This window comes from Ammodytes marinus (genome assembly GCF_949987685.1).
Source record: "Ammodytes marinus genome assembly, chromosome: 8".
NCBI classification, from domain to species: domain Eukaryota; kingdom Metazoa; phylum Chordata; class Actinopteri; order Uranoscopiformes; family Ammodytidae; genus Ammodytes; species Ammodytes marinus.
In genome coordinates this window covers 20,916,696-20,944,410 of record NC_137212.1, presented here as the reverse complement: position 1 = coordinate 20,944,410, position 27,715 = coordinate 20,916,696, and the positions used below count along the sequence as shown (strand labels likewise).

The 27,715-nt window shown below is 38.8% G+C and overlaps 1 protein-coding gene across 1 annotated transcript; it reads left to right on the top strand.

Annotated features, from left to right (window-relative positions):
- Nucleotides 1-3,733: 3,733 nt before the first annotated feature.
- artn (artemin) lies at nucleotides 3,734-21,315 on the top strand (the record flags this gene model as incomplete). Its single annotated transcript, XM_080032306.1, has 4 exons — nucleotides 3,734-3,820; nucleotides 14,828-14,889; nucleotides 16,063-16,237; nucleotides 20,906-21,315. The coding sequence occupies exons 1-4, from the start codon at nucleotides 3,790-3,792 to the stop codon at nucleotides 21,313-21,315; spliced, it is 678 nt and encodes a 225-aa protein (XP_079888432.1). The 5' UTR covers nucleotides 3,734-3,789.
- Between the last annotated feature and the right edge of the window lie 6,400 nt (nucleotides 21,316-27,715).

The following is a 27,715-nucleotide window of genomic DNA, read 5'->3' as shown; positions in this document are numbered from 1 at the left end:
GACACGTGGAGGGCTGTGGCATCTCTACTGATGTAGCTCAGGAATGGTGTCCTGGAGAGCAGAGTTCGAGTTCAGTTTTACCAAAGTTCACTCCATGGTTTTTAGTGGTGCAATGTGTCGTTGCTTCCTCCCAAACAGTCAGGGTTTCAATTTATTTCACTGCGGGATGAAAATCGAAAACAGAAACCGACTTGGGTTAGGTAATCCATTATAATGAATGTGGAATGAGAGTTATGTCTTAAATCTGCATCATGACTTCAGAAGTATCAAGTCTCTTTGGTTGGTAGAATGGAAAACAAATGTTGCACTAATACCTTTGCGTTGGAATTGTTGGCTGAACATACAGTATGTGTGTTTTGTAGTATAAGTTATAGTAATCTAATGACTACGTTTTAAAGGAGAACTAGGGTGTATTAAAAAGGTTGTGTTTTCTCTTAAGGCTCTAACCATGATTTCAATCATTTGTAATACGGTACTCAAAATTGCTGTTCAGATCGTTTTTTTGCTTCCTTCCAATGACCATTGGTGTCCATTCATTTGAATAAAGAATGACCATCAGTTTACAGAAACTCAAAACTTTCATGAAGTTGGTTGTCCATCATCACCAAGACACTGATTTGTAGTAATGCAGTAAATCTTCATTTACAAGCTACATTATTGGAATGAAAATAGTGTAACTAAAGTATGTCTTAATCAAGCAGACATTATTGTGATGGATGATCTATATGTCAAGTTGCAAGTCTCAGCAAGTAGATTTTCCCCTGTAGTAGAAATGAATGGAATCCAGTGGCTGCCTGGAAGACAAGCAACACATCCAGAAATCCAAATGACTGCAGCACAGATCAGTCAGCAGGAATGTAAAACATTTGCAATCTTGTTGTGTGTACTTAACCATGCCAAACACTGTAATGGCCAGTAAATGGTTTATATTCTCTGAATGCTGGACCACTACAGTGAAAGGATACGGGGGCTCTCTCATAATGTGGGGGGGGGGAGGGTTTGCTGACATCGTTTGATTCCACTTGTACACTTAGGGACGACTTGAGGGGTCCCTGAACTGTTAAATGAAGATGAAAATGATATGAATCATATGCTATGTATGTCTATATGGCATTGACATTCATATTATTTCAACCCAATTGAACCAATTGGAGCTTTTGGACCGAATTGTTAGACAGTGCTCACCACTACCATCATCATCAAAAACCAACAAAAACAAATGAAGGAGTATCTTTTATTGGTCATCCAACTGGAGTTGACTTTCAGAGACTTTTTGAATTAATGTGAAAAAGTATTGAAGCAGGTCCGTCCTAACACTAAGACACTTTATGTTGGGTTGACCTTTAAGTTGTCACCTGTCTCTATATGATGAACAAAGTATTGATGATATATTGAAATACAATGGTAATACAGACTGTATTGTCTGTTTTTTTTCACACAATGACCCCTGAACTCTGAGCTGACTGCAGGGATCTATTTTAAATTTAAGGCTTGAATTCCGTCACGTCCTTCTCCACATGGCCAAGATGAAGTGCTTGAATGAGAAATAAATAATTTTCAAGATGAATCAGATTGAACAGAGAAGGGGATGTGGAGAGAAGATGGAGGCACTTTTTTTTAAAAGTAATTGACACAGGATGGAAGTGACCCTGTTGCTCTGGATGGCTGTGAAGGTAATTCCCACCATTGAGGAAGTTCAAAAGTGAAGAGGTCTCCGGGAATGTTTTGTATAGGTCTTTTCTCCTTTGTTCACAAGTTTCTTCAAGAACCTTTGGCTAACTTAGCAGAAGTAGAAGGAGGCTCTTTCTGTGGAGCAAACAAAGCTCACTGAGCAGGGTAGTCATGAATAAAAGTGTGGTTGGAGGAGACGTGCATCCCGGGTCACTCCTCAGTGCCCCTCTGAGCTGCTGTCTCGCGCCCTGCTGCCCCTGCTGCCCCTGCCAGGCCTTCACCCCCCCTCCAACCCCCCCAAACCCCCCACCCATCAAGCAGCGTTTCACCCTGGTCGGCGGAGGGTGGCAGGGGTCAGGCTCCAGCGGGCGATCAAGCCAGCCGTTGCTGCCCATAGAAGGAGCTGGAGTCCTTCAGAGGGGCTTTTTAATCTTGTGTGTTTGGCTGGAGGGGCTGCTGGAGATGCTGTGTGCGGAGGGGAGCCACAATCAAGGAGAGGGGTTTAAAAGGCTGGAGCTGAGTTTTCCTTGAGTCCCAGCCAATCTTGATAAGTCGCACAGGATTGAGGTTTGCACACCAGCGCTCGCCAAGGGGGGAAATTTGTTCCCGAAAAACCTGTACCCTCTTTCGCTTGTGCTGACTGCGCAAACAGTTTGCTGCATCAAACATAGTTTATCCTTTACGAGAAGAACACGGCAGCGTTTTGAGCCATTTAAGAAATACTGGTGCCTATGTCAGATATTATCTCACTCCTGTTTTGTTTTTTAGTTTTAGTTTTTTTCACCTTTTTTACTGGTAATCTGAAAGTCCTCTTTTGCACTAATTGTGCTGAGGTTCATTTACTCACAGAGCTGACTTTGCTGACAATGAATGATTATGTAATGAGATTGATTCAGTAAACATGTGTAACAACAAGTCCTCCAGATTAAATGACGAAAAAACATTGATTGTGACATCCTATGGGAATGGCACACAGAAACTCTGATCTGATGCCTTCCACTGTTAATCCAATGGTTAAGATTCACCATAACCACATCATCGCCAGGGACCTTTATTCATATAATCTCTCTCTCTCTCTCTCTCTCTCTCTCTCTCTCGGCATCTGTATCTTCACTGAGTCCATCCAATTAAGGTTAAAATGATTAATACTTGCTCAAGATCTAAACTTTGCCAACAAGCTTTGTTATAGGCCTATTAGTTTATATTGTCATCAAATCGTACATTCTTAAACAAAGTGGTGTCCAATAAAATGACAATAAGCTACAGTACTACATAAACTTAACTACATAATTGCAGCATAATAGTCCTGGTTGCACTGGGCCTGATGGGAACTTGGAGGCAATATGGCACAAATACATTGCATACAGCCTATGTGGGGGGGTCTATTGACAATTTATTCCAGCCATGTAACTACAGTAATAACATACATCATTGCATTAGGCCTACTTAAAACATATGCTTAACTATTTAACAGCTCTGTGTTTTTTTCTACAATATAAATTATGGAATAAAATCTGCACTTGTCAAATCAAATATATAAATAGCATGAATAATATACATATTAGTGTCATCTAAAAAGTTATGGAAGTGGCTATCAAGTGCATACTTTCGATGCGTATCATCACATGTGCTCTATCTGCATTGTGTCCCGTGGCGTTCCTATTGCGAGCTATGTGAAATATGTATCTGGTTCTGAGAGGATTGTAATGTCTCAGTAGGCGGTCGTGTGATGGGGGAGGGAATATGACACCGTAGAGTTTAAACACACTCACACATGCACGCACAAACACACATCTGGACGTGAGGCTTCAGTAGGCCCACACCTGTCCTGCAGCAGGACGCACGACAGGACACAGCACGGCACGGCACGGCACGGCAGCTCCCTGGGCTCATCAGACAACAGCGGCTCCTCTGACAGCACTCACTTCAGTCCCGCAGGATCCGCTCTGCGGTCAGCGCTGTCACTCTCTGACATGAGGAACACCGAAATCAGGACTGCGCCACTATGCCACGGGATATAACCAAGGAAGCAACGCAGAGCTCAGCAGAGAATACCCAAGTGTGTGTGGATTACTACAGCACCAAAACGAAGGCAGTTTGCTTTTTACACTGACGTCCATGATCGGGAGGGCGAACAAACTCGGCAAAGGTAAGGTTACTGACCTGAGCTCAGCCACAAAGTTCCTGAAACCCCTCCGTCCCAATGTAATAAATACTACTTAGAAAGGTTGTAACAGCTTCCATTCTTTTAGAACAGGTATGCTGAAAGTATAGATATGAGCCATGTATTGACATGATTATGTAGATAATTGTAACATTTTCACATTTGCTTTAGAATAGATTCCACATGCCTTTACATTCATTTATATTTTCAAATATACTTGACTTATTAGCTTGCTTTATTGTTTTACAAAATATATAAACAAAACGTATTGCCTAATTTGGTAATATCTATATTGGAGAGGCAATGATAATATATTGTATATACAGTATTGTAAATTCAATTAATATACAGACATTGTCAACTCCCTAATATCCCCACCTCTGGGAATCTGTCTAACTTTTCTACTCATCAGTGGTTATTACAGAAAAAAAAAATAGTAAGGGATATTTCTCCAGGAGAATTAGGCAGCATATCCCACAAGCAAACGATGCAAATATTTATCCCAAACACACTGAATATTTATTACGATGCTTTATAGCGTTATACAACGTTATATAAACGTTATAGACTCATTACATAATTGTAGATCTTTGAGGGGTTATCTCTGCAGCTGCATTGTCCTGTGGAACTACATCTGAACTTTCATTCCATAGAGGACAATCTGTGAATATGTAACATGCTTTGTCACAGCAATTTGATAATGAATGTTATGTTAAGTTTGAATATGCCGATCATTACTAAAATATGTGTTACATGTGGAATGGGTTTGTAATATGAGATCAAGTCTTTTTATTAAGTGAAATCAAATAATAGGAGTAATAAGCAAAATCTCCAGGGACCTGGCTTATTTCTTTTTTTAGACAACCTCTTTCTTCTGTTCTTACCTCTGCAGCTTCTAGCATGGATATACATGGAGGGAAACAATGTGCTTTTTTATACCCTTTAGTTTCTACAACTGCAGCTCTGCCTGTTTCTCATTACTTAATTCTTCCATTTTGTAAAAGAATATAGATAACAACTCTGCCTTGTGTTGAGAGAGCAGTTTTTGATGAAATGGAAGTTATCAATTTGGGAAAACATTAGAGATGACGATTTGTTGGACTGAGCTTCAGCTCAGCAGTGACTTTCTTCTCTGTCCAAGTGTCTATTTTAAGGATATCACTGTAATGTGTTAAGCCAATATCTAACAGCTCTCTGTACTGTTCGCACAACCAGAATATCCAAGAATAATACACGTGGGAGGAATTTGACTTCAGATGATAAAACTTGATGAGCTTTTGCACAGGATCACATAGGTTACATACAAGGTTCTACATGTACACTATAATTTACTTTCATATCAATACATCATTAAAGCTGCATTAATTGCTATATTTTAAATTGTAGGTAACATTTTACAATAAGGGTACATTAACTAAATATTAATAACCGCTTAGTAAATGCTTAACCAAGAATTAACTAGCCGTAAATAATTAAGCATGAACAGTTAGTTAATGCTTGATGCGCATTAACTACGCATTGACTGACCGTATAATAACTAACAGCTAATTAATGTACCATCATTGTAAAGTGTTACCAAATTGTATTTTAGTTCATTGTTTTGGTTTTATAGACCTCATGCCATTGTTTAATCTCATCATTCAAGTCCCTTTCCAGCAGAAACCGGCAGCTGTTTGCAGTAAACAAGCTGTGATAAACCCACTGTACACCATGTCCATTTCCAAACAGCAGCTTAGACAGACAACCTGGTGAACATAGTGGAGCAATGAGCAGCTGAGGAGCCAGATATTTCTCCCAGGAGATGTTGGAGACCAAAGCAGCTCTAAAAATTATACTTACCGTTTTCAACTAACTATGTCTTCACTAGTTATGCCACAAACGATAAAGCTTACTGCATGTGGTGGCTTGAATCTGTCAGCGTGTACTTAAGTTTTTCAACGCCGCATTAAGCGAACACATCAATTTAATGGTGCAAATCGAACAACTAGAACAAAGTGGTACATGCGGTGTGCACATGCATAAACCTGCAGTAGCACTATGGAAAAGGGCTGTGGAATATAGTCCTTATAGAATATAGATAATAATTCTCTTCTAGCGCCAGACACATCGCTGCTGAAACAGATGAGATAATCACAGTGAAGCAAGACGATAACTCAAGAAAGGGGAAGGCTTCACCAGGAAACCATGTGTTATGGGGATGGAGAGTTTTATTTTTTTACGATGTGAACAAACGGCACCAGCCAGATGGTATCATTTCTTTAATTAGCATAGTTTTTATTTATGCCCGCCCAGCGTGCTCCGAGGAGGTAATGTTCAGAGATTGGGATACTCTATGTGTGATATACAGTAGATTCTCACTGAGGAAATATGTCACATCTGCAAACGTGTTGAGCCCGTACTTTGCCAGCAGCACATAATGTTGCATTATTCCCACAAGAACCTAAATGCACACTACTCGAAACGTTGTTCTCGTTCTTACTGAACTACTGACCATGTTCATAGTGTTCCCTGGCCATTTGCACACTGGCTATAAAAAAAGCTTCTATAAAATCACAAGTAGCATCCATTAGTTTACTATACAGGTTCCCTTTAAAGGTGCAGGCCCACATACAGTACCATCAGCAGAGCCTCAGGGGAACATGAGTCCGTTACAGCATCGATGTTCACATAAACTACAGTAGATGGTGTTCATATCTGATAGATGATTGGTGGCACATATGAATATTGAATTGGGGTTCACTAAAGCCGCTGCATGTTGCGGAAGGCAGTGGGATCAAAACCACCAACCCTGCAATCCAATGGATGACTACCCTACCTTAGCCACACTGTTTAGGACACGCTGGAGGGGTCGGGTCATTTGTTATGTTGAGGGCTTACTTTTTAATATTAAGTTCATTCCTGCAGTGCAGTTGTGTCCGGCCCGTCCCAATCATTTTACTGGCAGCTTAAACCACTCTGGAATTTTCTCTTTAATTCTGACATCAAGGTGTCCGAACCAATCGACCAAGTTAAAAGACAGGATGCTTTCAACCACTGTTTAATTGATATCTCAAGGCTACTTGACTGACACCATTTCTGGAGAAATGCGACATAACTAAAATACATACTTTCTCGAGCACTATGTCCTTCCCGTAAGAGGCTGATAAGAGCTATATCATCGGCATACTCAGTAGCCTAAAATATTCACATACAGCACAGAATTTGAAATTGATTTGTCTTTGGTGTTATTTCCACATATCCTTTGGTATCGGCAAGCATCAAACTTGTGTGCAGTTCTTGAGTATGGTGAACCAGAAAATATCCAGCCTTTCCCTGGTATCAAACGTTCAAGTCATATTTGCAGGGAAAGACTGACCAAAAAAGGGTGCTGTTACTCCAAAGCCGGCAGAGCTGAAAACATGTGGCAGATGGTTTACAGAGTCCGAGGCAGATGGGGAAAATCACTTTTGAATTTGAGATAGAGGTAGGAGTCAGATCAACAGGGTTTGTGGAAAATGTGGTCCTAATTTAGAAAAACACCAGAGCTAACATTAGCCTGTCACTGCTGCGAGACAGCTGCTACTCATCTTGATCATGTTCTGGATTGTTAACCATATAGTTTTCCATATACTTCAAATTTTTTTGTTTTCTGAAAATGTGATACTTACCTTTAAAGTGATTGGTGAAAGTATAAAGTTTGGAGCTAAGATGTTGCTGTGAACTAATACTGTAGAATAAAGAGAAAATACTCTAGCCTGTTCAGGGTCATTAGGTATTTTTGTGGCGAGAGACTAGAGGAAAGTCGCAATATTTATTCGCTCTTGGTGAAGTTCTCCAGAGCCGCCTGGATCAGTGTGTGTTGTGTGACTTCACAGGAACGGGAATACAGGAAGTGTGTGATCACATGGAGCTGCAGCAATAATAAAATGTTAATAAAACATTGTAGCCCCCCTCTGTGTGGCAAATATAGGAGTTAATAAAACTGGTGTTTTTGTTATAACCTCATCCCACCCCCACCACCAAAAAAGAAAGCCAGTGATTGCAAGGTGGCATTAGCAAGAGTTATGGGCTGGCGGAATAGCAGTGGTCTGCTTTATTGCAAAATGTACTAATGAACAGCAAAGTTTGGCAGGCATAGAAACACTTCCACCTGTGTTCTCTAACAGCCAAAACTGCTGCGGTGTCGATGAATGACCCATTAATATAGCAGTTAACATCTATCAGACAGAGTTCATTTATGCATCTGGCTGCTTAAAGAGTTATACTTAGAACATCCAGGTGTGATCAGCAGCAGCGAAGGTCACCAGTGGCAGAGGTGAGCATGTTTGTGGAAACAATGGCAGTAAAATACCAGGGACCTGGAAGACGTTTTATGGGAAGACACTTTTTAATCACTCATCTTACTGGCTGGTTGTAGTTCTTCCTTGAATGTCTGTTTAAGGTCTGTTCACTGTAGTGCCAAAGGACTACAGAAGAAATGACTCACAAAGAAGTGAAATAAATTGCACATTGAGCACTGTCATTAGTTTTCAAGAGAAGGTGCAGGTCCTTTTTTCTATCTAAAAAGAAACTTGTTGTCCATGCTGAAACAAAAACAGATAACAGTTCAATCTCTACCATTGAACTTCACTATTTTCATTGTCTTTTGAGCGTGTGGTCTGTTCTGCTTGGTGCAACTGAATTGTTTAACAACTGTGTCAACTGGAAAAAGACTGCTCGGAGGGGCGATCACTTAGAGAAATAAAATGTCTGTGTTTGGGTTTAAAATGTCTGTTAACGAAGTCCGTTCCCAGGAAATGTAATATCCTTTACCATGTGGTGACAATGTGGTAAATACAACCATATAACTTCAGACACATATTCCAAGGCTGCATTTTCTGATATTGTGTTATTTAAAAGCATTTTCTTACTTCTGGAAAACAATTCAAAAGTTCATCCACCGTTATCCAGAAAAGCATTTTCCCCATTGAGCGCCCTTATAAAAGAGACAGGACACCTGAATTTCAAAGAAGGTTATTTTACCTTTTTCAAACTGCACATTTTCAATTGTTACAGCAGGAAAGTAGGTGCAACTACAAGCAATAGATCACAATGGCTTTGTACCATTGAAGTGACCAATTAAGCCACGAGCGCTCTGTAACTTGCCTAATAACTAAACTGTTGTTGTTATTAATACAAAATATTCTGCTTTGTGATGTCAACATATTCTTTAAACTTTGGGTTGTAAATCTTTACATCATGAAGGTTTCATTTTTGGATTTTTTTAAAGAAACTAGAAAAGATATTTCTGTGTGCAATAGAGTGAGCAACTTGATATGAATGGCCCGCATCTTGAGGTCCAGTATCCATGTCCCCTTTGTGTCTACACAGCCCGCGGAGTGAAAACAGCATGTGAGTAAAGCAGCAACAGCAGCAGTACACATTTTGGCAGCGCTCAGATCCCATTCCAAAATGCCTGTATAGTTACACACACATGGACATTTAAGAAAATTGATTTGGAGGATAAAAATATAATTTATGGATACATGCATACAATGCAAGACATTGCATGGTCTGTGTAGACAGATGTATCAATTAAAATCTATGTTGAAGCATATCTGTTCAATTAGATAGATGAGAGAGATGATGACTTTAAATCAAGCTTTGAGATAAATGTTATTTATGGCTTTGAGAATTGTAAGAATTTAAAGTTGGCACTGGTCCTGGAAAACACTGTGTTAAAAGTATTTGGATTTTCCTATTACTGGTGTTGCTGTGAGCATGTTCTGTCTAAACTCCTGCTCTGTCTCTAGGAGGCCGGCACGGTGGCCCCTGCTGTCACCTTTCCAGTCTCTGTGATGTGCTCTAGTTTTACGGTTGTCTGATCTCGAATAGTCATAAATAGTGTGACCGTTCTCTGCTCTCATGACATTGTATTTGATAAACCAGATAATAGGGAATCAGTTTGCTATCTAATAAATGGAATTTGGTGGAAATAGCTTGCACCTTCGTCTGTTTTCTGTTGTGTCCCTGGTTGTGAAATTGTATCTTTATTCATTCTGAATATTTTGGATATAAAAAAGATGCCTACAGTTTACCACGAGTAAAGAAAGTCCTTAACCAGGAAAGGGGCTGGTTACTTATCTTTTCGTTAACATGCTTTATTGGTCTATTAGAAACTGGCTGTTTCATGCTTGTGTGTTAATGTTTAATCTCCAGTAGAAAGCAGATATAGTGGTGTCTATGCTTCTATGGTCATTTATTTTTGATAAATAATGGCTGACGCTTAATATAGAAGCAAAAAGGCCATTCTTGGAAATATGAAGTTAGCTCAGTTTGTGATGATGACTAAAGGCATTTCTGTAAACAGAGTTGACCTCTCCCAGACGTAGCCCTGAGACACTCTGACGTCCTAATCAGCCGCTCCTGTAGCCTTGTGTCAGACTCAAGCTTATACAGTGTCAGGACACATGTATAGTACCAAACACGTAGTAGATTGGACTTTGCTGTTCACAGCCGCACAAGCTACACTGACTGTGTAACTATTGAGTGAACGGTAAAGAAAAGAAAAGAAGCCCCTCTGCCACATGCCTGGTATAGTGGGGAGCTGTCTGCGTGCTGCTGAGCTCACGTTAACATCTGCTCCACACCAGTCACGCTCACAGATCCAAACAGCCCCACTTCATTTATAAAAGCTCAATTTATATAAAAACTGACCTTGGCACATCCATCATTGATGTTCAGACAGGGCATGTCTCTGTGGACACACAAATATGGACTGTATATGAATTTTTGCTCCGATGCAAATTGGATGGTGTTGGGGAGATTATCATATTATTATAGAGTATACTTGTGATTGGATTTTAAGAAAGGATTTAGATGTTTTTTTTCTTTTCTGTATTCAACCCACTTTCAACCCCCAGCTTTACTCGACGTGCAGGTTTTCACAAGGCACTGTTTAGATTTAAGAGGTCTGTGTCGGCTCCTTTGGTACCTGCTACACAAACCTATAACACCCTATTTTGAAAAAATAAACATTTAGACACATAAGCAAGTAGCAGCAATAAAACTAATGGTTGGATTTGATACTGTGGATATGCATAGCTCCCTTTAATGGAGAGGCAAAATCTCCCATCTGCTGCTATCATCAGGTCAAAATATTATTTTCTCTACGCGGGAAATATATCTAAAGCTAACAGGCAGATTTTATTGAAATGTTATGAAGACTTTGATGCTCTGCAGTATCATATTATACTGCAAAATTCATAATTCTACCTTGATGAACATTTGTATTTACTGACCCCATTTCAGCCACCACAGGTAAAGCTTTAGACACCAAATCATCACATTGCTTTAGTGTTCAGTATTGTTTTAGGTTGTTGTAACATAGGCAACTTTGGACTCGGAACTACTCTACATACGAGTTGTCAAAGGCTTTTCCATGACTGATTTGCATTTTGGCAGTGGCTCATCTTTTTACTTTTAATTAGATGTGAACAGAAGAGTATAGAGAGCATGATGCACTTTTAATTAGGGTATACAATGATTTGAATGAACTTTAAAGTTAATCACGGAAATGCCCTCGGGTTGTTGCATTAGACTTTTAGACATAATAGACTTTGATTGTCCCTCAGGATGATATGTGGGTGGTTTGGTTTATAATCATTCATCATATTACAGGTTTTTCCTGACATGGCCTCCCATGCTGACGTGAAATCAAACTCCAGCGTCTTTGTTTGAAGGATTCACATTGTGGTTCTCACTGAGATGTCCACAATGGACATATTTACAAAGTGTGCGTAATGGATAAGGTCTGGCTTGACTTTGATTCATTTATTTGCTTTGTTTGTGTGTGTGTGTGTGTGTGTGTGTGTGTGTGTGTGTGTGTGTGTGTGTGTGTGTGTGTGTGTGTGTGTGTGTGTGTGTGTGTGTGTGTGTGTGTGTGTGTGTGCGTGCGTGTGTGTGTGAGTTACTGAAAGAGAGGTGTTACCAAGAGATGTAATCATGAAAAAACATTTCTGTGTGATGCAGGGATGGTTTAATGTCTCTCCTAACCAACTACGTACTGTAACATGAATGGACGAAGGGCGAAGAGAAGGCAAAGAGAAAGGCTAGACATGTAGCCTGGCCGTGTGGTGCAGGCGGTATTTCCTTGACCCTTCAGTGTTGAAGGATATATAAGACCTCTGTAAATATTTAAATCCCCTATACATTGTTTGTCACTGTCACTATGTACTACTAATGGGCCCATGAGTAGATATTTAGACAAAGTGTTTTTTCATTTATTTAATTTATTCAGCTAGCTGCTCAATTGTATTTTATTTCCCTATACGGTTAATATATACAGTATACAATATACTTATTGGTTGGCCTGAAAGTTGTTATATCTCAGAAAATACTGTTATTAGACTCAATATCTCGATTAGTAGAGGATTATGTTGGAGAGAAAGTTGTACATTTGGAGTGTTAGCTCATGGTCAGTTGATAGCCTATGAAGCCCTTTCAACTGAGGAGGCAGGTTTGTTCCACAGTGTGCTGAGTGGGTCAGTCAGATAATTCAGAAGCACATACAAAGTAGGTATGTTATTTTTAGGAGGCAAGACTTAGCTGAGGCTCTGTTAACCCACTAACCCCCCTAGCCAACTTGATGTGCATTATATACAGTGTTGCTTTTGGGCCGTCGTCAAATCAGTGATATTATGCTCAAATTGGTGCATATTTCAATGTTCCCAAAAAAGGTTACAAATTAATTACCACAAAGCAATCGCTATACACAGTCGAATAATTGAGTCTTTTAGGGTTGAAGTATCTTGAATGTGTTTTTAATAGCAAACTTGTTCACTTTTCAGTCTTATAGGGCCAATAGTGTGACTGTTAAACATGCTCAATAACTATTTCATTACAAAAGATAATCACAGTGATAACATAGAAGGCCTCCTCTATGGAAAATGATTCAGTTCAAGCAACATTACCTTTCCTACCTTCAATTTATTTGGTTACATTCTTAAATGTTGTAGCTGTATGCAAGCTTGATACAGTATTGTGTGTCCTTGTGAGCTATAATCTACACAAACACACACACACACACACACACACGGTCAATGCTGTACCCTACTCTCCATCCATGTTTGCTTTGCTGAAAGAAGCGGAGAGAGGCTGAGCTATTTTTGGACTAATGAAGTTGTAAAAACAGGAGTAGGTCAAGAATATTGCTGGACTGTGTGTGGTCGTCGATGTAATGAATTGTGGCCAAATTGCTATGTAGATGGTATTGTCTTTATCTATAATGTGATTTCTATATGGAAATGTAATGTTTATTCTGAAATCATTGGTAGTGGTAGTGGAAATATTTGTTCTTAAAATGAACTGATGTTGCATATCACATGTTTAAGCTTCATTTGAGTCAAATAAATGCAGTTACAAGAACAATACTTTGCATTCATATGTTAAGTTGTTTGATTTGAAATGAAACTTTCAAAAATGACACTCAGTGATAGTAACTGTTTAATTTGTCAGTATATTTTACAGTTTAATTTGTATTTGTTTTGTACGTAAGTGTTTCAGTGTAGTATCCACTGAATGAGCTGTAGAGAAGGAGGAAAACAGCAAGCGATAGACAAGTGTAAACTTGCTGGATGAAAGTAATTGTTTTCCGGTAGTTTGTTGACCAACTTATTTAGAGTTAGGGCTATTCAATGATTAGCCAACATAGTAATTGTCCTAAATACAGGTTTTATACAAAAGATAAGAAGAGAAGAAGGGTGGATAAATACCATCTCCTCCATTGTGAGGGAAATGCACCCTGCATATGCTGCAACAAGTTAGTACAAAAAAACGTTTTTTATTGGATTCAATGGGATTTTCATGCATGTAATGTCAGCCTAAAGCAGGAAACAGGGTGCCGCTTTGTGTAATCCCAACTACGTTGCCCAGTTATCTCAAAACCTATGCCACTCTTGCTCTCCACACAGGGCAATATAGCCAAAAAGGTTCTACCAATCAAAAAGAAAAACAAACACAAGAAATGACCTTTCATCAGGCCTCAGAGGGGGCCCGGGTCGGGCTGGCCTGGGGCTCGGGTAGAACATCTAACAAATTCTGGGCTTAAATATTTGATGCATACTCAGAGATGATAAGTCAAGCCATTAAACCGTGCCCTCTTATTTGTCTTTTTGGTGTACTATCAAATTATCTTGACCTGACCAAAGCACAACCAAGTTGATTACTTAGCCCTTCTGGCAAGTGACCACCCCCTTCTTTTAGTAGATGGATTTGTGAGGTCATGTATTGTCCTTAAATAAAAAAGATAAGATATAAACTGCATGCGGGGATCCACTGGGAGTTTTGATGCAGTTTGGCAGCGCTTTATTTCTTATGTGGAATGTCTGACTAGGCTGAAATTGGTTCTGAAGCAGAACAGCCTCTGCAGCCTGTTCCAAGCACAGCCGGCGATGCACGATAGGGAGTGAGAAAACTCCACTGTCAAAACTAAAGACTGTAGATGAGAGTGGTGGCCAAACCTAAGTAACTTGAGTAAAATATATGAGACTTGAAGATAGACTTTTTGAGACCAAAACCACACTCCAGCTGTGAATTCTACTGATCTGAATTTGAAACAGCGTGAATTGGTTTGTTAACATTTGCGTCATTCATTTCTAATTCATTTGTTTGAGAGATATGGGAGTTTCCATGTCTAAGGTTTGAAAAGAACGTTATCTTTTTTTAAAGAGCAGTATCCCTCTACAGATACATGTCTCTTTAACAATCAGGCAGAAATGCTTCTCTGACGTGCTGTCGGAGTTCACTTGGCTCTCAATGCGTCAATGAACCAAACAGAGCATGAATCATCAGTGAAAGTCTTTTGATGAGTAAAGATTTTAACAACAGCATTTGAACCTTCTTATTAAAGTGTGGGAATTCCCTCCTGCCTGGTGAAAACATACCTCAAAGGCATTTAAAAAAGAACGTCTATTAAGACAACTGAATGAAGAGTACTTTTCTTAATTATTGTTATTATTTTCACCTTTTGTTCAGATGGAAAAACCTGGTGGAGGCAGGAAGCGTCGACTACCCAGCATCACCTGAAGAACTGGAAGGTGAGCATGAGTTTGTGATTGTGTGAAAATCTGAAAATTCTAAAAGTAGGTCAGTAGGATTTGCAGGCAAACTGTTGGGCATTTCACAATCAGCCAGTTCCCGCTACATTGGCACATTTGATCTGGGCTTTAAGGTTTCTGCCAGACACGGCAGAGAAACTAATTTCATAAGTGATGTTAAAATATTAAGCGTACCTGCACAGTGAGGAGGTGTCACGTGTCAATTAAGTAACTAAAGAGGTGCAGGTGTTGGCTGCAGGTATCCCATAATGCAGTGGAAACGGGGCCTCTACAGGCTCTAACCCAGACACAGGGAACCCGAACACAATTTCCAGGTCAAAGAGCTGATGGAACAGGATGGATCAGTTTACCCAGGGAAGCTTTCGGTTTCCGCAATATATGTTACATTTTATATAACGAAATGAAATGCCAATATAAATATTTCCTTGTGGCATAGCTCTGGGGATGATAAAGTCCATCAGAATCAATTATAGAATGAATGGCTTTGCAAATTGGTTTAGACATTATTGGACATTATTGACATTATTGGTCTTGGAGGAATTCTAAAAGCTTCGACTTTCATGGTTCATTAAATGTTTTAAGTAATAAATAAATAAATAATTGTAATTATATAATTTATTATATTTTATTATATCACACAAGGACAGACCTCCTTGTGTGTCCTATTTGGGGATGAACTGTTAGGGTGATATAGTGCCAAGAAATGTAGAAATGAACAAAGAAAAGCAAGAAAGAGGAAGATTGCTTTGCAGGCAAATATGGCCGTAAATAATGTATGTTTTGCATTTTTCCAAATAGGCACTCTAAAGAAACAATCAACATGTTTGTGATAGTGTCATGACTTTGGTATTACTGATACAATTAATTGCTTTTTTAAAACGACTAAGCCTATTGGCTGCACCAGCTACCAACAAGTCATAACATACTTAAATGACTTCATTGTCAAGTTGTCAAAAAGGTTGTGTCCTCACCTCAAATCAATGGATTTGTGTGTTTTTTCTCTCCTACCACTTGGTTGCTCCAGTGAAAAACACTTGAGTGCATATGCCTTTATGATTGCCAACACTCTCCACTGAATCTTTCAGCTCCCCTTACCGAACAGCCAGCCTGCTGACCAAAGTAACTATAATATGTGCTCCTTGGTATTGCCAGGTGATTCTGTGGGTGGTAGCGTCATTGTTGACACTGGTAGAAGATGTGTTTTCGGAGGAGGACAATAAAGAGGCTCGTTCAGACCTCCAGCGTGTGCTCAGGCAGCCCTCCTGGTCTCCTGCAGAGCATGTGGAACAGGACAGCAGGGTACGCACACCCTGGCCTGAAGCCATGGGTACGTATTTCTTTTCTTCCTTTTTTTTATTAGCATGGCTACAATCAAGTTATTGTTGTTGCTTGCTGGGTTAACTTAATCTATGACAATCAATCCCGTTAGACCATTCTGGAAAATGGCCCATCACTATGGAATAGGGCAAACCTCATACACCTTATACACTCCGTATCCTAGTACAAGCCTTGTCTTTCCCTGATTCAAAATGTGCTCATCAGAGTTTGAGATAGCAATGCAGACATTTACTAGTATTACTATATTGAGTCATTTTATAAGACATGCCCAGAGGGAACACATAAAATACTTTCTTCCACTTCTCCATAGGGGCCATGTTACATTTGCTTCCTGCATGTATACACTGCTGAGCTTTTATAAGCTGGTGAAGGACACTTCATTTCCATCCTTCATTGTAACATTACTTACTTCGTTTTTTGTGCAGCCAAGACGCCGAAAACAAACGCTTCATAAATCTGAAGTGGAGTGGAGGCCGTAAAATTGCAGTCACCCCTGGATGACTAATATAGCCTCTGGAAATTTGCCTGGTAGTTTTCAACACTGAGTATGGCCTTGGACAACTGAGCACGGGCCCCTGTGTACAACAGGGTAAAAATAATCAATCCAATGTGCAGGCTTCTGTCATTCATCACGGTCCTGTTCGTCACAGCTAGCAGAGTAATAAGATGAATGACTGGATATTATGTCTGTTTATTCTACCAGTCAGTTTGGTACGAAGCAAAGCCAGACCCCCAGTCTATTTTATGAAGTATAATACATATTTAATAATACAATACCAACAAGCTGAAATGAAAACACTGAAATTAAAAAGGGGTCGAAGTAAGCCACCTCCCTATTGCATTATGACTGAATCAGTTTAAAAGTGTGTACCTCAAGCATAACTCTGATATAGATGTCTTCTTATAAACTGTTTGTCTTTGTTGTTGAGTTGAAAATATAAAACATGAAATAAATCAGAGGAAGTGAGTGCTATCTGCTCTGCTGTACAACAGTCCTGCATGGTGTGTAGAGTTGAGTTTCCAGTAAATAGACAGAGTAGAACAGTCCAGGCACAGTCTAGTGGAGTATTCAATATTATAGGTGACACTTGAGCCCACCACTCATAGTCAGGATCATATTTGTGTGGTATATGTCGGGACTATACAATGGCACAGAAAACGGGGGGATCTAAGAGTGTTTGCAGACTCAGACTTGGGATTGTTCATGCATTTTTGACCAATGAGCAAGCTTTCCATACTTTACTGCTTGTGAACATCTGCAACTTATAACTTTTATTAAAAAATCACGTATTCCCTGTCATATTTACCTACGTGCCTGTCTGTCAAACCCACGTTTTGTTCTTCTGTTCCTTCTTGTGCCGTGTTCATAAAAGTGATGGAAAATATTACACTGACACCCTAAAGCATCACAGGAATAGTTTCTCGTGACTGCGCTCTCACTAAAGACAATAATAAAGTTAAGTACAGTTAGACATGATTGCATGAACATTGCCCAATTCCATTGTAACATGGAATAGCTGTATAATTACATTATAATGCAAACCCATGTGGCATGTTTTAACAGGGCTGAATATGTACGCTAGCAGGGTTTGACTGAGAGGGGTCCTGTGCTCTTTGCCTGGGGAATATTTCTATGCATTTTTCTGTTCTTTTCCCCCTCATGATTACAAGTTTTCTTTTCGTAAACATCAAGGCATGAACTGACAAGCACCTATGCTGCTGTGAATGAGCCTTCTACCGTTGTAATAACCATTCCCTAAGGAAAATAGGGAAAGCCATGCCCAGTTCAGGGGGTAGAAATCAGTCAAAACACCTAGGCAAGGTCTGCCCAGGGCCAGCGTAATGGGTAAATCTTGTTTGGAATTTTCCTGGCAGTGAGTAAAGCAACTTCAGAGCGGAGCCAACAGCTCCGCTCCCATATTGGTAATGACCCCGCATGGTGACAGTATGTTTTGAACCACTCAGCTGATAACCAGAGGAATTTCACTCCCAGTTTTAGAGCCCATGTCTGCTTTCTATTTAATCACACATGCTCTCGCCAGCGGGCTCATAAACTCTAAACCAGTACATAAACGTAAGTGTAAGAAGAGTTTTTCACCTTTCATTTAAGGACTAGAAGAGACATGAGGGGCCATATGCAAAAAGCCTCTTATCTTACCATCAGGAGTTCTCTAAAATTCCGGAAAAAGTTCCCGATAGCAAAGATTTCCTCTTGGGAGTAAATTACAAAGCTGTTGAAAGCTACTTAAACTGAGGGACTTTATCAATTTAGATATATTCATTAAATTTAAAAGATGTTTGAAATTATTAGATAAATTATACAACAGAAAAAAAAACTTAAATATTAACCTGTATTTCAGTTTGAAGAATAGTTCTCACAAATGCTTGAGACATTCCAAGTTCATCACCACTGCAAACTGCATTTTTCAAATATCTAAGTAGAGTAACATTTTGCAAAATGTTATTGCTTTGCTATTGATCGCTCTATTTGTTGGTGAGTTGATGGATTCTGCGGAACTCGCCACCAAGAAACAGCATCACTAAAATGCTTTTTGAAATACTCTTAACACCAAAAACTCTAAGAGTCCTAAAGTTGACACGACCCTTCTTTTTGAAAGTTTCTCCTATCTCGGTCATTTGGGGGCTACTTTGAGCCGTAGGACATTTAGTGAATACAGCTGCATATGATTTTCGTGCTTGTTTTAAATATTTTTATTAATACAATCACTAATTTCAACAGCTCCAGTCAGTGTTTAGGGCACCTGGTTGTCGATCGCATGCAGATGTGAGAGATTACCTTAAAAGAGTATAGTTGACATGCCAAATATTTTTATTCACACTAGGAATTTGAGAGTTGAGTACAGTAGAGCTCTCTAACATACGGTTAAGTGAATAAAAGTGATACAAGATGTCTTTGTGAACTCTTGATACCCTCCTACCCTACTATAGCAGATTAGATTTGTGCAATAACAGGGTACTTTCAATTACAGCTTCACATTAAAAAACCTCTGATAAACCTCCTGTACACAACATGCTCAGCACCAATAAGCAGACAGACACAGTTGGAGACTGTACCAGGTGAACACAGTGGAACATTAAGTTGCTAAAGGGCCACATTCTTTTCTCAAGAGTCGGTGGAAACCAAACTTGCATCCATCATGTAGACATAGCCCGACTTCAAATGCATTCCAGTGTTGTTTTGTGTCTGCTGGATTGTGTAAAAAGGCAAATGTTCTCAGACATGTTTGGCATATTTACAGATTGTCCGGCTGCCTTTTGCTTTCTGGAAAACAGTGTATCTTTAACAGTGACCTTGTGCTGCACCATGAGGTGTAACCAAAAAGGCAACAAATTAAGTTATCACACATTATTTTTGACCATTTTCTCAATCTGTCACAACTGGTGCGAGCAGAGCAAAAGGGATCTGATGCAGACAACTATGGCAGACTATTTAGTTACAAAGCTTACTAAGTAAGGAGACAGGAAAGGCTTTGAACACTTTGAAAAACAAAAACAGGTAAGCAGGTCCACGGGGAAGTTCGGATGAGAAAGGCTGAAAGGAAAGAGGCTACTGAAAAGCAAGAGGAAGTGGTTGAATGTGGGAGTTAGGTGACATGGATTGGAGAAAAAGTCACAGGGAATTCTGGTTCTAAAGTAGAGAATGGAAATAAACCAGTGTGCACAAGTGAGAACGTGACTGGAGGGACACAGAGAGGCAGAGTGTGACACTAACAAAGCAAGCGGCCTATCACTTCATAACTGATAAGTTTTTAGTGTGTCTCACTGTTTAACAGCTTGTCTAAACAGGAATTTTATCACATTAAAGGTCACATATGCTCATTCTCGGGTTCAAAATTGTATTTTGGGTTTGTACTAGAAACAGTTTTCAAGGTGTTGCTTCCAAAAAAAACTTTACATTTCTCATGGTGGCATTGCTGAATCTCCTCTTTTCATCCTCTCTCCGAAACGCTTTGTTTTAGAGCCTCTCTTTTTAAACCCCGCCTTCCAAAAAGCACAGCCTGCTTTGATTGGCTTTGAATCTAACTGCTGTTTTGAGTCTAATTGCCAGTTAGATTCAGGGATATGTGGAGTGTGCTTTTCACTGATGGATGTATAGACGGGTTTCTGTGCAACGTCATCGCATGTATGCGAGCGCATCAAAGGGCCAGAAAGACGACTCTTCTACATTGTTTTCAACCGGGGCCAAGTAGCAGAAATTACGAGCAGTTATTGTGCTATTAACTGCACCAACCGCAAAAAATACTCTGATAATATCAGTTGACTCGGCTACAGAAGACGTCTTTTGCCCCAAGGCTGCGCACGCACCCTGTACTGTTTGTATACAAGAAACCCGTTTATTGCTAGGTCAGATTGGGCATGGCTTCTCTCCTTATGACATCATAAGGGTAAAGACATCTGACTGGGGTTTTTGAACACAGATTTTCAGAAGGGTTGAGGCGGAGAAAAAGAGAGAGGGTTTTCTTTTGTTATACGTTGGGAGTCTCTAGACAGCGGCGAGTGGGGACCCATATTAATGTTGAAAAAATTATAATTTGGAAAGAAGAATTGCAGTCACTGTCTTTGATCCTCCACATTGGAGCTTTAATATTTGCATGTTGGGAATTAAATAATTAAGGGTGTTTCCTTTTTCTTTTAGAAGAGTGGTCACTGATGCAGGAAGAGGAAATGCAGCAGGCAAGATGGCGGCGCTCCCCTCGTGATCCAAATTTACCCAGAACGTCAAGGAGGGGCCGTAAGAAGGGCAAGAGCACTCACGACTGCCACTTGGAGAAGAAGGAGATGAGGGTGCGGGACCTCGGCCTCGGCTATGACTCGGACGAGATCATCCTCTTCAAGTACTGTGTAGGCACGTGCCACAGCTCCCGCAAGAACTATGACCTGGCCCTGAAGGCTCTCATGGACAACGGGAGCATCTCTGGCAAGAAGGTCAGCAGTCATCCCTGCTGTCGGCCCACACGCTATGAAACCGTGTCCTTCATGGACACACAGACTACCTGGCAGACAATCAAGTGGCTCTCTGCGGCCAACTGCAGCTGCGTGGGCTGATTGCAAACACAAGTGTCTGTCTGCAATAACCAAACACAGAAAAGTTCTTGTGTGAAAGAGCAGGATGCCCCAAGCTCTAGTCTCTGTCGTGGGTGACTTAAACCTGGTTCATGTGGTCTGGAGCTTGGGCTTGGGAAGGGGTCCAGAGTCCAGGGCCTTCCCTCCGCTAATAGCTGGGAGTTGTTAATGGAGGTTCAGATACCTCTAGAGTGAGCCTTAAGGCACCAGCAGGCTATCTGGGTGTCTGCCACCAGCCTTTGGGCAGTGGAAGGTGTGTTTGAACTGCTCAGCAATAAGCACAAAGGAGGAAACTATCAGTACTGTTCCTGTCTTTATTTTGTGTACTTTATTCAGCCTATTTAAGGCTTTTGGGTAACGCAAAACCCTCAGGCAGCCAGTTCTTTGAGTAGAAGATTACATTTGAGCACACATTTAGAACATTTACCCTTTACATATAATGCATTTAAATTAATAACAGACTTTACCAGCAACATATTTTGGCAAAGCCCTTCTATTTGAACTATTGCTTAAGTCTGTAAAAAAAAAATAGGCTGAAATAGGCTGGCAAGGAAAAAAACAAAAAACTAAAACGGTTATATTAAGATAAATTAAATTACTATTCAAATTAATTTGAAGTTTTAAGACTGTTAACGGGTTTACATATGCTTTGAACCTTGATACCCTTAGAACGTCTGCTTATAAACTTGGTTAAGACATTTTAACATTTACATTTTGTTATGTTAGTGGTTAGCCTGTTAACTTCTTAGCAAACAAACAAAGCCAGAAACTCAATCATTTGTTCAGGTCGGACTAATCACTGTATGTACAAAAAAGGCCAATTTATATGACAATTCAATTGTAGTTTGAACATTAGCTTACTCACTTACCTTACATCCAAAACACAGCATTTTTAAAATATTTATCATTTTCTTGTTTGGGTGTTTTATAGTCTTTAATACTAGAAGATTACGTGCCAAAATCCAGTCATTCAGTGAACCTCCAGGATGGAGCCTATTGTAATTTCTGGATATTTCCTCAATGAAATTAAAGTCAAGACAGCATGACATTAACAGCCTCAAATCAACCAAAAACAAAGTTTTAACCAGTTTAAAGACCAAATACTATTATGTGAAGACATGCTTAGAAGAAGAAGTTTTTCCTGTTTTGTGTAAATGCAATGGTCTTCATAAGACCAAAATTTGCTTTCACCATGTGATACAACTCCCTACCTTTCCTTCCAGGGCAGCTCAATAACATACTATCTGGTCAAGGAAAACTTAATATGAAAGCATCTGTAGTCAGTCTTCCAATGTCATAAACATTCTCTCTTACACACACACACACACACACACACACACACACACACACACACACACACACACACACACACACACACACACACACACACACACACACACACACACACACACACACACACACACACACACACACACACACACACACACACACACACACTGTTTTAGTTTAGAATTTCAATAGTGTTTTGCTTGCTTTATTTAAATGGATGACATGTGTAATGCTTTACATGAACCCAGTGTCTTTAACAATTCAATGATCGGATAACATACTGTCCTCAAAGCCAACCTATGCTTATTGAAGATGCCACTGTAGCTCTGGAGAGCTTGTTTCAGCAAAGCTTGTTTACATTCCTGTCAACAACCTTTTGTAAGATGCCATCACAAATATAGTCATGAGCCAACCATCATTCATAGTGACAGCTTTTCACCACATGATTTATTTTCAGACCAGGTGTAACTCACAACCACTGACCTGTAGATTACTGTAAAAACAAAACAAGTGTTGAGTATCAGTTTGAATGTCAATTCTAGTTCTTGTGTATCACTGTGATTGAGCAAATTACAAATTAAGTCCAGTTATATGTGGCATTAATCATAACTAACGCAACTTCAGACAATGTGAAATGGAAAATAAATTGATAATGGCAGAGAAAATGGCCATAAAATCAAATATCCTAGCATGGTTACCACTGGTTAAGGAGAGATCAGGGTTAAGGTTAATATAAACTGATACTATAACAAACTTCCTATCATTAAAACGTTGAGCACACATCGCAATAAAATGTTGTACGAAATGTACGTTATAAGGTTAACTTTTTTACTTTTTAATTGTTAGTAGCTATTTTGAATGTAACCTCTTAGCACAAAGTATATTGTAGCAATGAGCCAAATGATTTAGTAAATGATTAAGTGTATTTTAAGTGCAAAAAAACACAATATCAGAGCCACGTCAATATTAACATAGTTTAAGGTGTACAAAACGATGTTTTTGTCCTTCCTTATCAAAATATTTTGGCTTGTTATTACAATATGTATTATTACATTTTTCATGACAAAATGCAACTGAAATTATAATGTTATATTTAAATGTATTACTCTCTACACAGAAAAAGAACTACCATTATGGTGCTCTTCTAATACGCTATATGCAGGTGACACTTTTTATTTCAGTATCTGCAATTACTACATTATGTGCATTTATTACTTCATTTATTACATTTCACACTACTTTCATTGACACTAAATGTTGGCTCTGGGTGTAAAAAGCATGATGAGTGTTCATGCACATGCTTATTGCACTTTTAATAATATTTCAAACATTAGGTACAAGATTTTTTTCCACCCGTCTGTACTGCAGATTTTTATGAGACTTCAAAAACTTAAGTGGACCAAATAGCTTGACACAAAAAAGAAGGTCCAGTTTCCAGTCCTACCACATCTGACCAATAAAAAAAACCATTTTGGACCCTAAACGTAGAGAAAGTTTACAATGGAGTATCAGTATCACATTCTGTATGGTATTCCATTTAGTTTGTAAATGCAAGCGCTCTAATTCAACATTCAGTCAAGTTTTATGTGTTCAGCTGCATTGAAAACAACTCTAAGAATATCCAAGTGAAGCTTTAGCCTGTTTTTGTTGTCTTGGTATCTTAGCAGTATGTATCTCTGAAGAGTGTGTTTCTGCAGATAACACTGGGATGACAAAACACCTCCACATATTTTGATTCCTACAGTTGGTTCTGTCTCACGCTATTCAGCTCACTGAACCACCTCCAAAGTTTTTTTGTGGTTCATCTCGATCATCTGAAGAATACTTTCATCAGATCTCAGACACAATCTCACATTTGCTACACCGACTCACCAACTGTTTTTTTTTATGACAGCAAATACGAGATTGTATTGTTTAGAGGCAAAACTGATTCTTTAGAAATAATTATCACACATAAAGGTCCAAACACAATCCTATTGGAACAGCTCAATGCATTAGCCTATTAGTTGTGATCAGTCTCTCAAATCAAGGCAAAGGAAAGAGTACCTTGATATCTGTATTTTATGGCAACACTTCACAGATGTAAACCACCATTTATTGTAACATCTGACCGCATGTAGATAAGACAGATAGCTTTGAACTTAATGGACGAGGAAAAATGTCCCATTTTACAGAACTTGACAAACTGTTTCCCTCTGCTTTGTCGTGTCCAAGGGGTTAGATAAACAAAAACTAAAAATGGGTGCTTCGCATTCGTCTGAAATGTCTCCTCATGTTGGTCACATGCGTCTTATCCTTGAATCTAAGGACATAGGGAAGAGATGCAAGGAAAGGATAAGCGTACACAAAATTCTGGAGTGTCCCTTTAAGACACTATGTGTACCTGACCCAAACAGAAAGGTGATATGTAAAAGAGATTACTTCAGTATACGAAACTGTAGAAGAAGTTGATGCAGTGATAAAAATGCTGGCTCTGTCATGCTGTCAGCTTGTGTGAATGTGATACAATGCAGTTTATCACTAGAAACATAGTTTTTGAGGCCTTCTGTCACTGTGCAAGTCAAAACTTCTCTGTACCTATAACTTATATAGAGAGATGCTATGCATCTTGTTGCCTTACTGTACATAAGATTATTTATTGTTTAAATTATTATTATTTATTCATTATTTGCATTAAACCTGTTGAACCTGTTTTGATTATCTTTATCATTGATGAAGTGGCCATGTATATTTATGTTTTCCAATTAAGCATCTTTTAAACAATTATTTTTTAAGTCAGGAAGGGAGTAACACTAACTGAAGTACATTTTGACACATGATTAAACCCATTACATCTAGATATTATAGATATTATCGGGTCAGTGTGTTTTCACTGAATTTGACATCAGCCTTATAGCAATCCTCAAGTCCCAGTGTTCATTCTGAAGTGTCTGGAGTGTGCCACCAGAAGAATAAATAGCTTTGTACAGTGTTAAATTCTGATCAGCTGTTCAAACTTCCAAATGTTCTCACCTCGCCAACACATAACACAGGCCAATCAGAGCTCTTGCTTCTGCTCTGTGAGTTGGTTTAGTATAAGGTACCATGCTGCTTACAGATTGTCACACTGAAGAGAGTGATATTTTGAATGAAGCATTCACATAAGGAAACCCTGAATGTAAATGTATGAAGAAACAAATTCATTGCGAGGCAGAAAGAAAAAGATGACTAACTTGTCCTTCGAATATTTTCAAATAATTATTTGACGCATATTTTTGAATGCAAAGGATACAGCGGAGTGACAATGCATTTTATGGATAAACTAATAGATTGCAGGACAGTAAACAAATTGTTGAATCAATTTATAATAGCTTCCTGTCTATTTTCATATTTTCAATTATATTTATTGAAATACTATTAAACTTTGTAAAAGTCTGGTTATATTTCTGTCAGCACACTCCAGTAATGAAAAGAGTAAGATCCAATTGAACGATTTAAAAAAAGATTTGACAAGATACAGTTACAAACAAACATGCTTATGATCCCTTATAATCCCTAATGAGCAAGTCTTCAAATAAAGTGTTACTGAGAAGAGCATTCCCTATATGACATGACTACAGTCGCTTCTGGACGAGTCTAAAGTGGCTTCTCTCTGACCTCTCTCAGTCTGCAGTGCACTGCTGAACCAGGGCTACTACCCTGCTCCTATACTAAAACTGACTTGTAGCCTACTGTATGACACAACCCATTTAATAAGACAGTATTCTTCCGTGAGCCTGTCAGGTCATTGTTCAACATTTAGCTGTTGAAAACTTTAGAAAAAGACAACCTCATATAAGAAATGTTCATAGTCTTTATATATGTCATGGTACTGTATTATCTTGAATATATTCAGAATTGTTGACAATGTATTCTTAAATGCCTTCCTACCACTATTTTTGTACATTATAGATATTAAAATATTCTAAATGAAAAAAAGTCTGGCTATTATTGTGTTTCTATTCTGGAATCTATAATTTTTTTTAGTTGACTCTATCTGCATAGGATTTCGTTTTTTTGTTGTTGTATTGACGGTACTACAAGTATCGGGTTCAAAGTAGGAACCGACTAATCAGCAAACTTGAGGGTGGTCAAATATTTTATTGGAAAGCTTCTCTGAACATTTGCATGATACTTGGTCAATATTTTGCACATTCAATCCTTTACATTTGAAAGACTATACGACTCCTTTCATTTTAAAAACATACACATTTCAAATATTAAATATTTTACATATACATTGCAGTTATTTCTATTATATGATAATGACATTTTAATGTTATCGTACCTACTCTATATTTAGTAAAATAACTATGTTTATTGTTATACACTAATACTACCCAGGCAAATTCCTTGATTTGTAATTCCTACTTAACATGATTCAAATATAAGCAACACAACAGTGTTGTCGAACAGAGAGCAGCCCAGTGATGATAATACTTAAGACAAAGTACCATCAATAGTGTGAGGAGGTGCATGGCAACATATTTTTCTTTGGAAATAGACAAGCATCCATGGCAACATTGAAACATACCCTCTACCTCTCTACAATGTTTTAATTTTCCTATTTGGGACATTGACATTTGAATATTTAATAAATGTATCCAGTAGGCTACTATGGTAGAGGAGATGACAGTAACAAGGAAACATAAAAATGAATCTACTGTTATTGATTGAAATCCTAGCTGATAGGGAAGTGAGCATGCCACACCATCTTGCATCCCTTTGATCAGTGAACAGTATTTGAATGTCCAAGCAGATTATTTGCCTGATTACTTAGCATCTACATTTCCCTCACTGATAGATAAAGCAGTTTATACTTCCACTACCACCACCATCAAAGACAGTATGACAAACACTACCAGCCTGTTCAGCACAATGCAATTTGTTTGAATGCCAACCAGATGCAGGAGGGGGATGTGTGATCTCTCTATATAACAAGGTATACTATTTTGAATAAATAGTACAGTTAAAAAAAAGTGTGAAAAAAACTATACGGCCACTAAATTCTGTCAAATTTGATTAATTTCTAGTGCATTCATTCATTAAAATTTCCCATACACTTTAGCAGGGC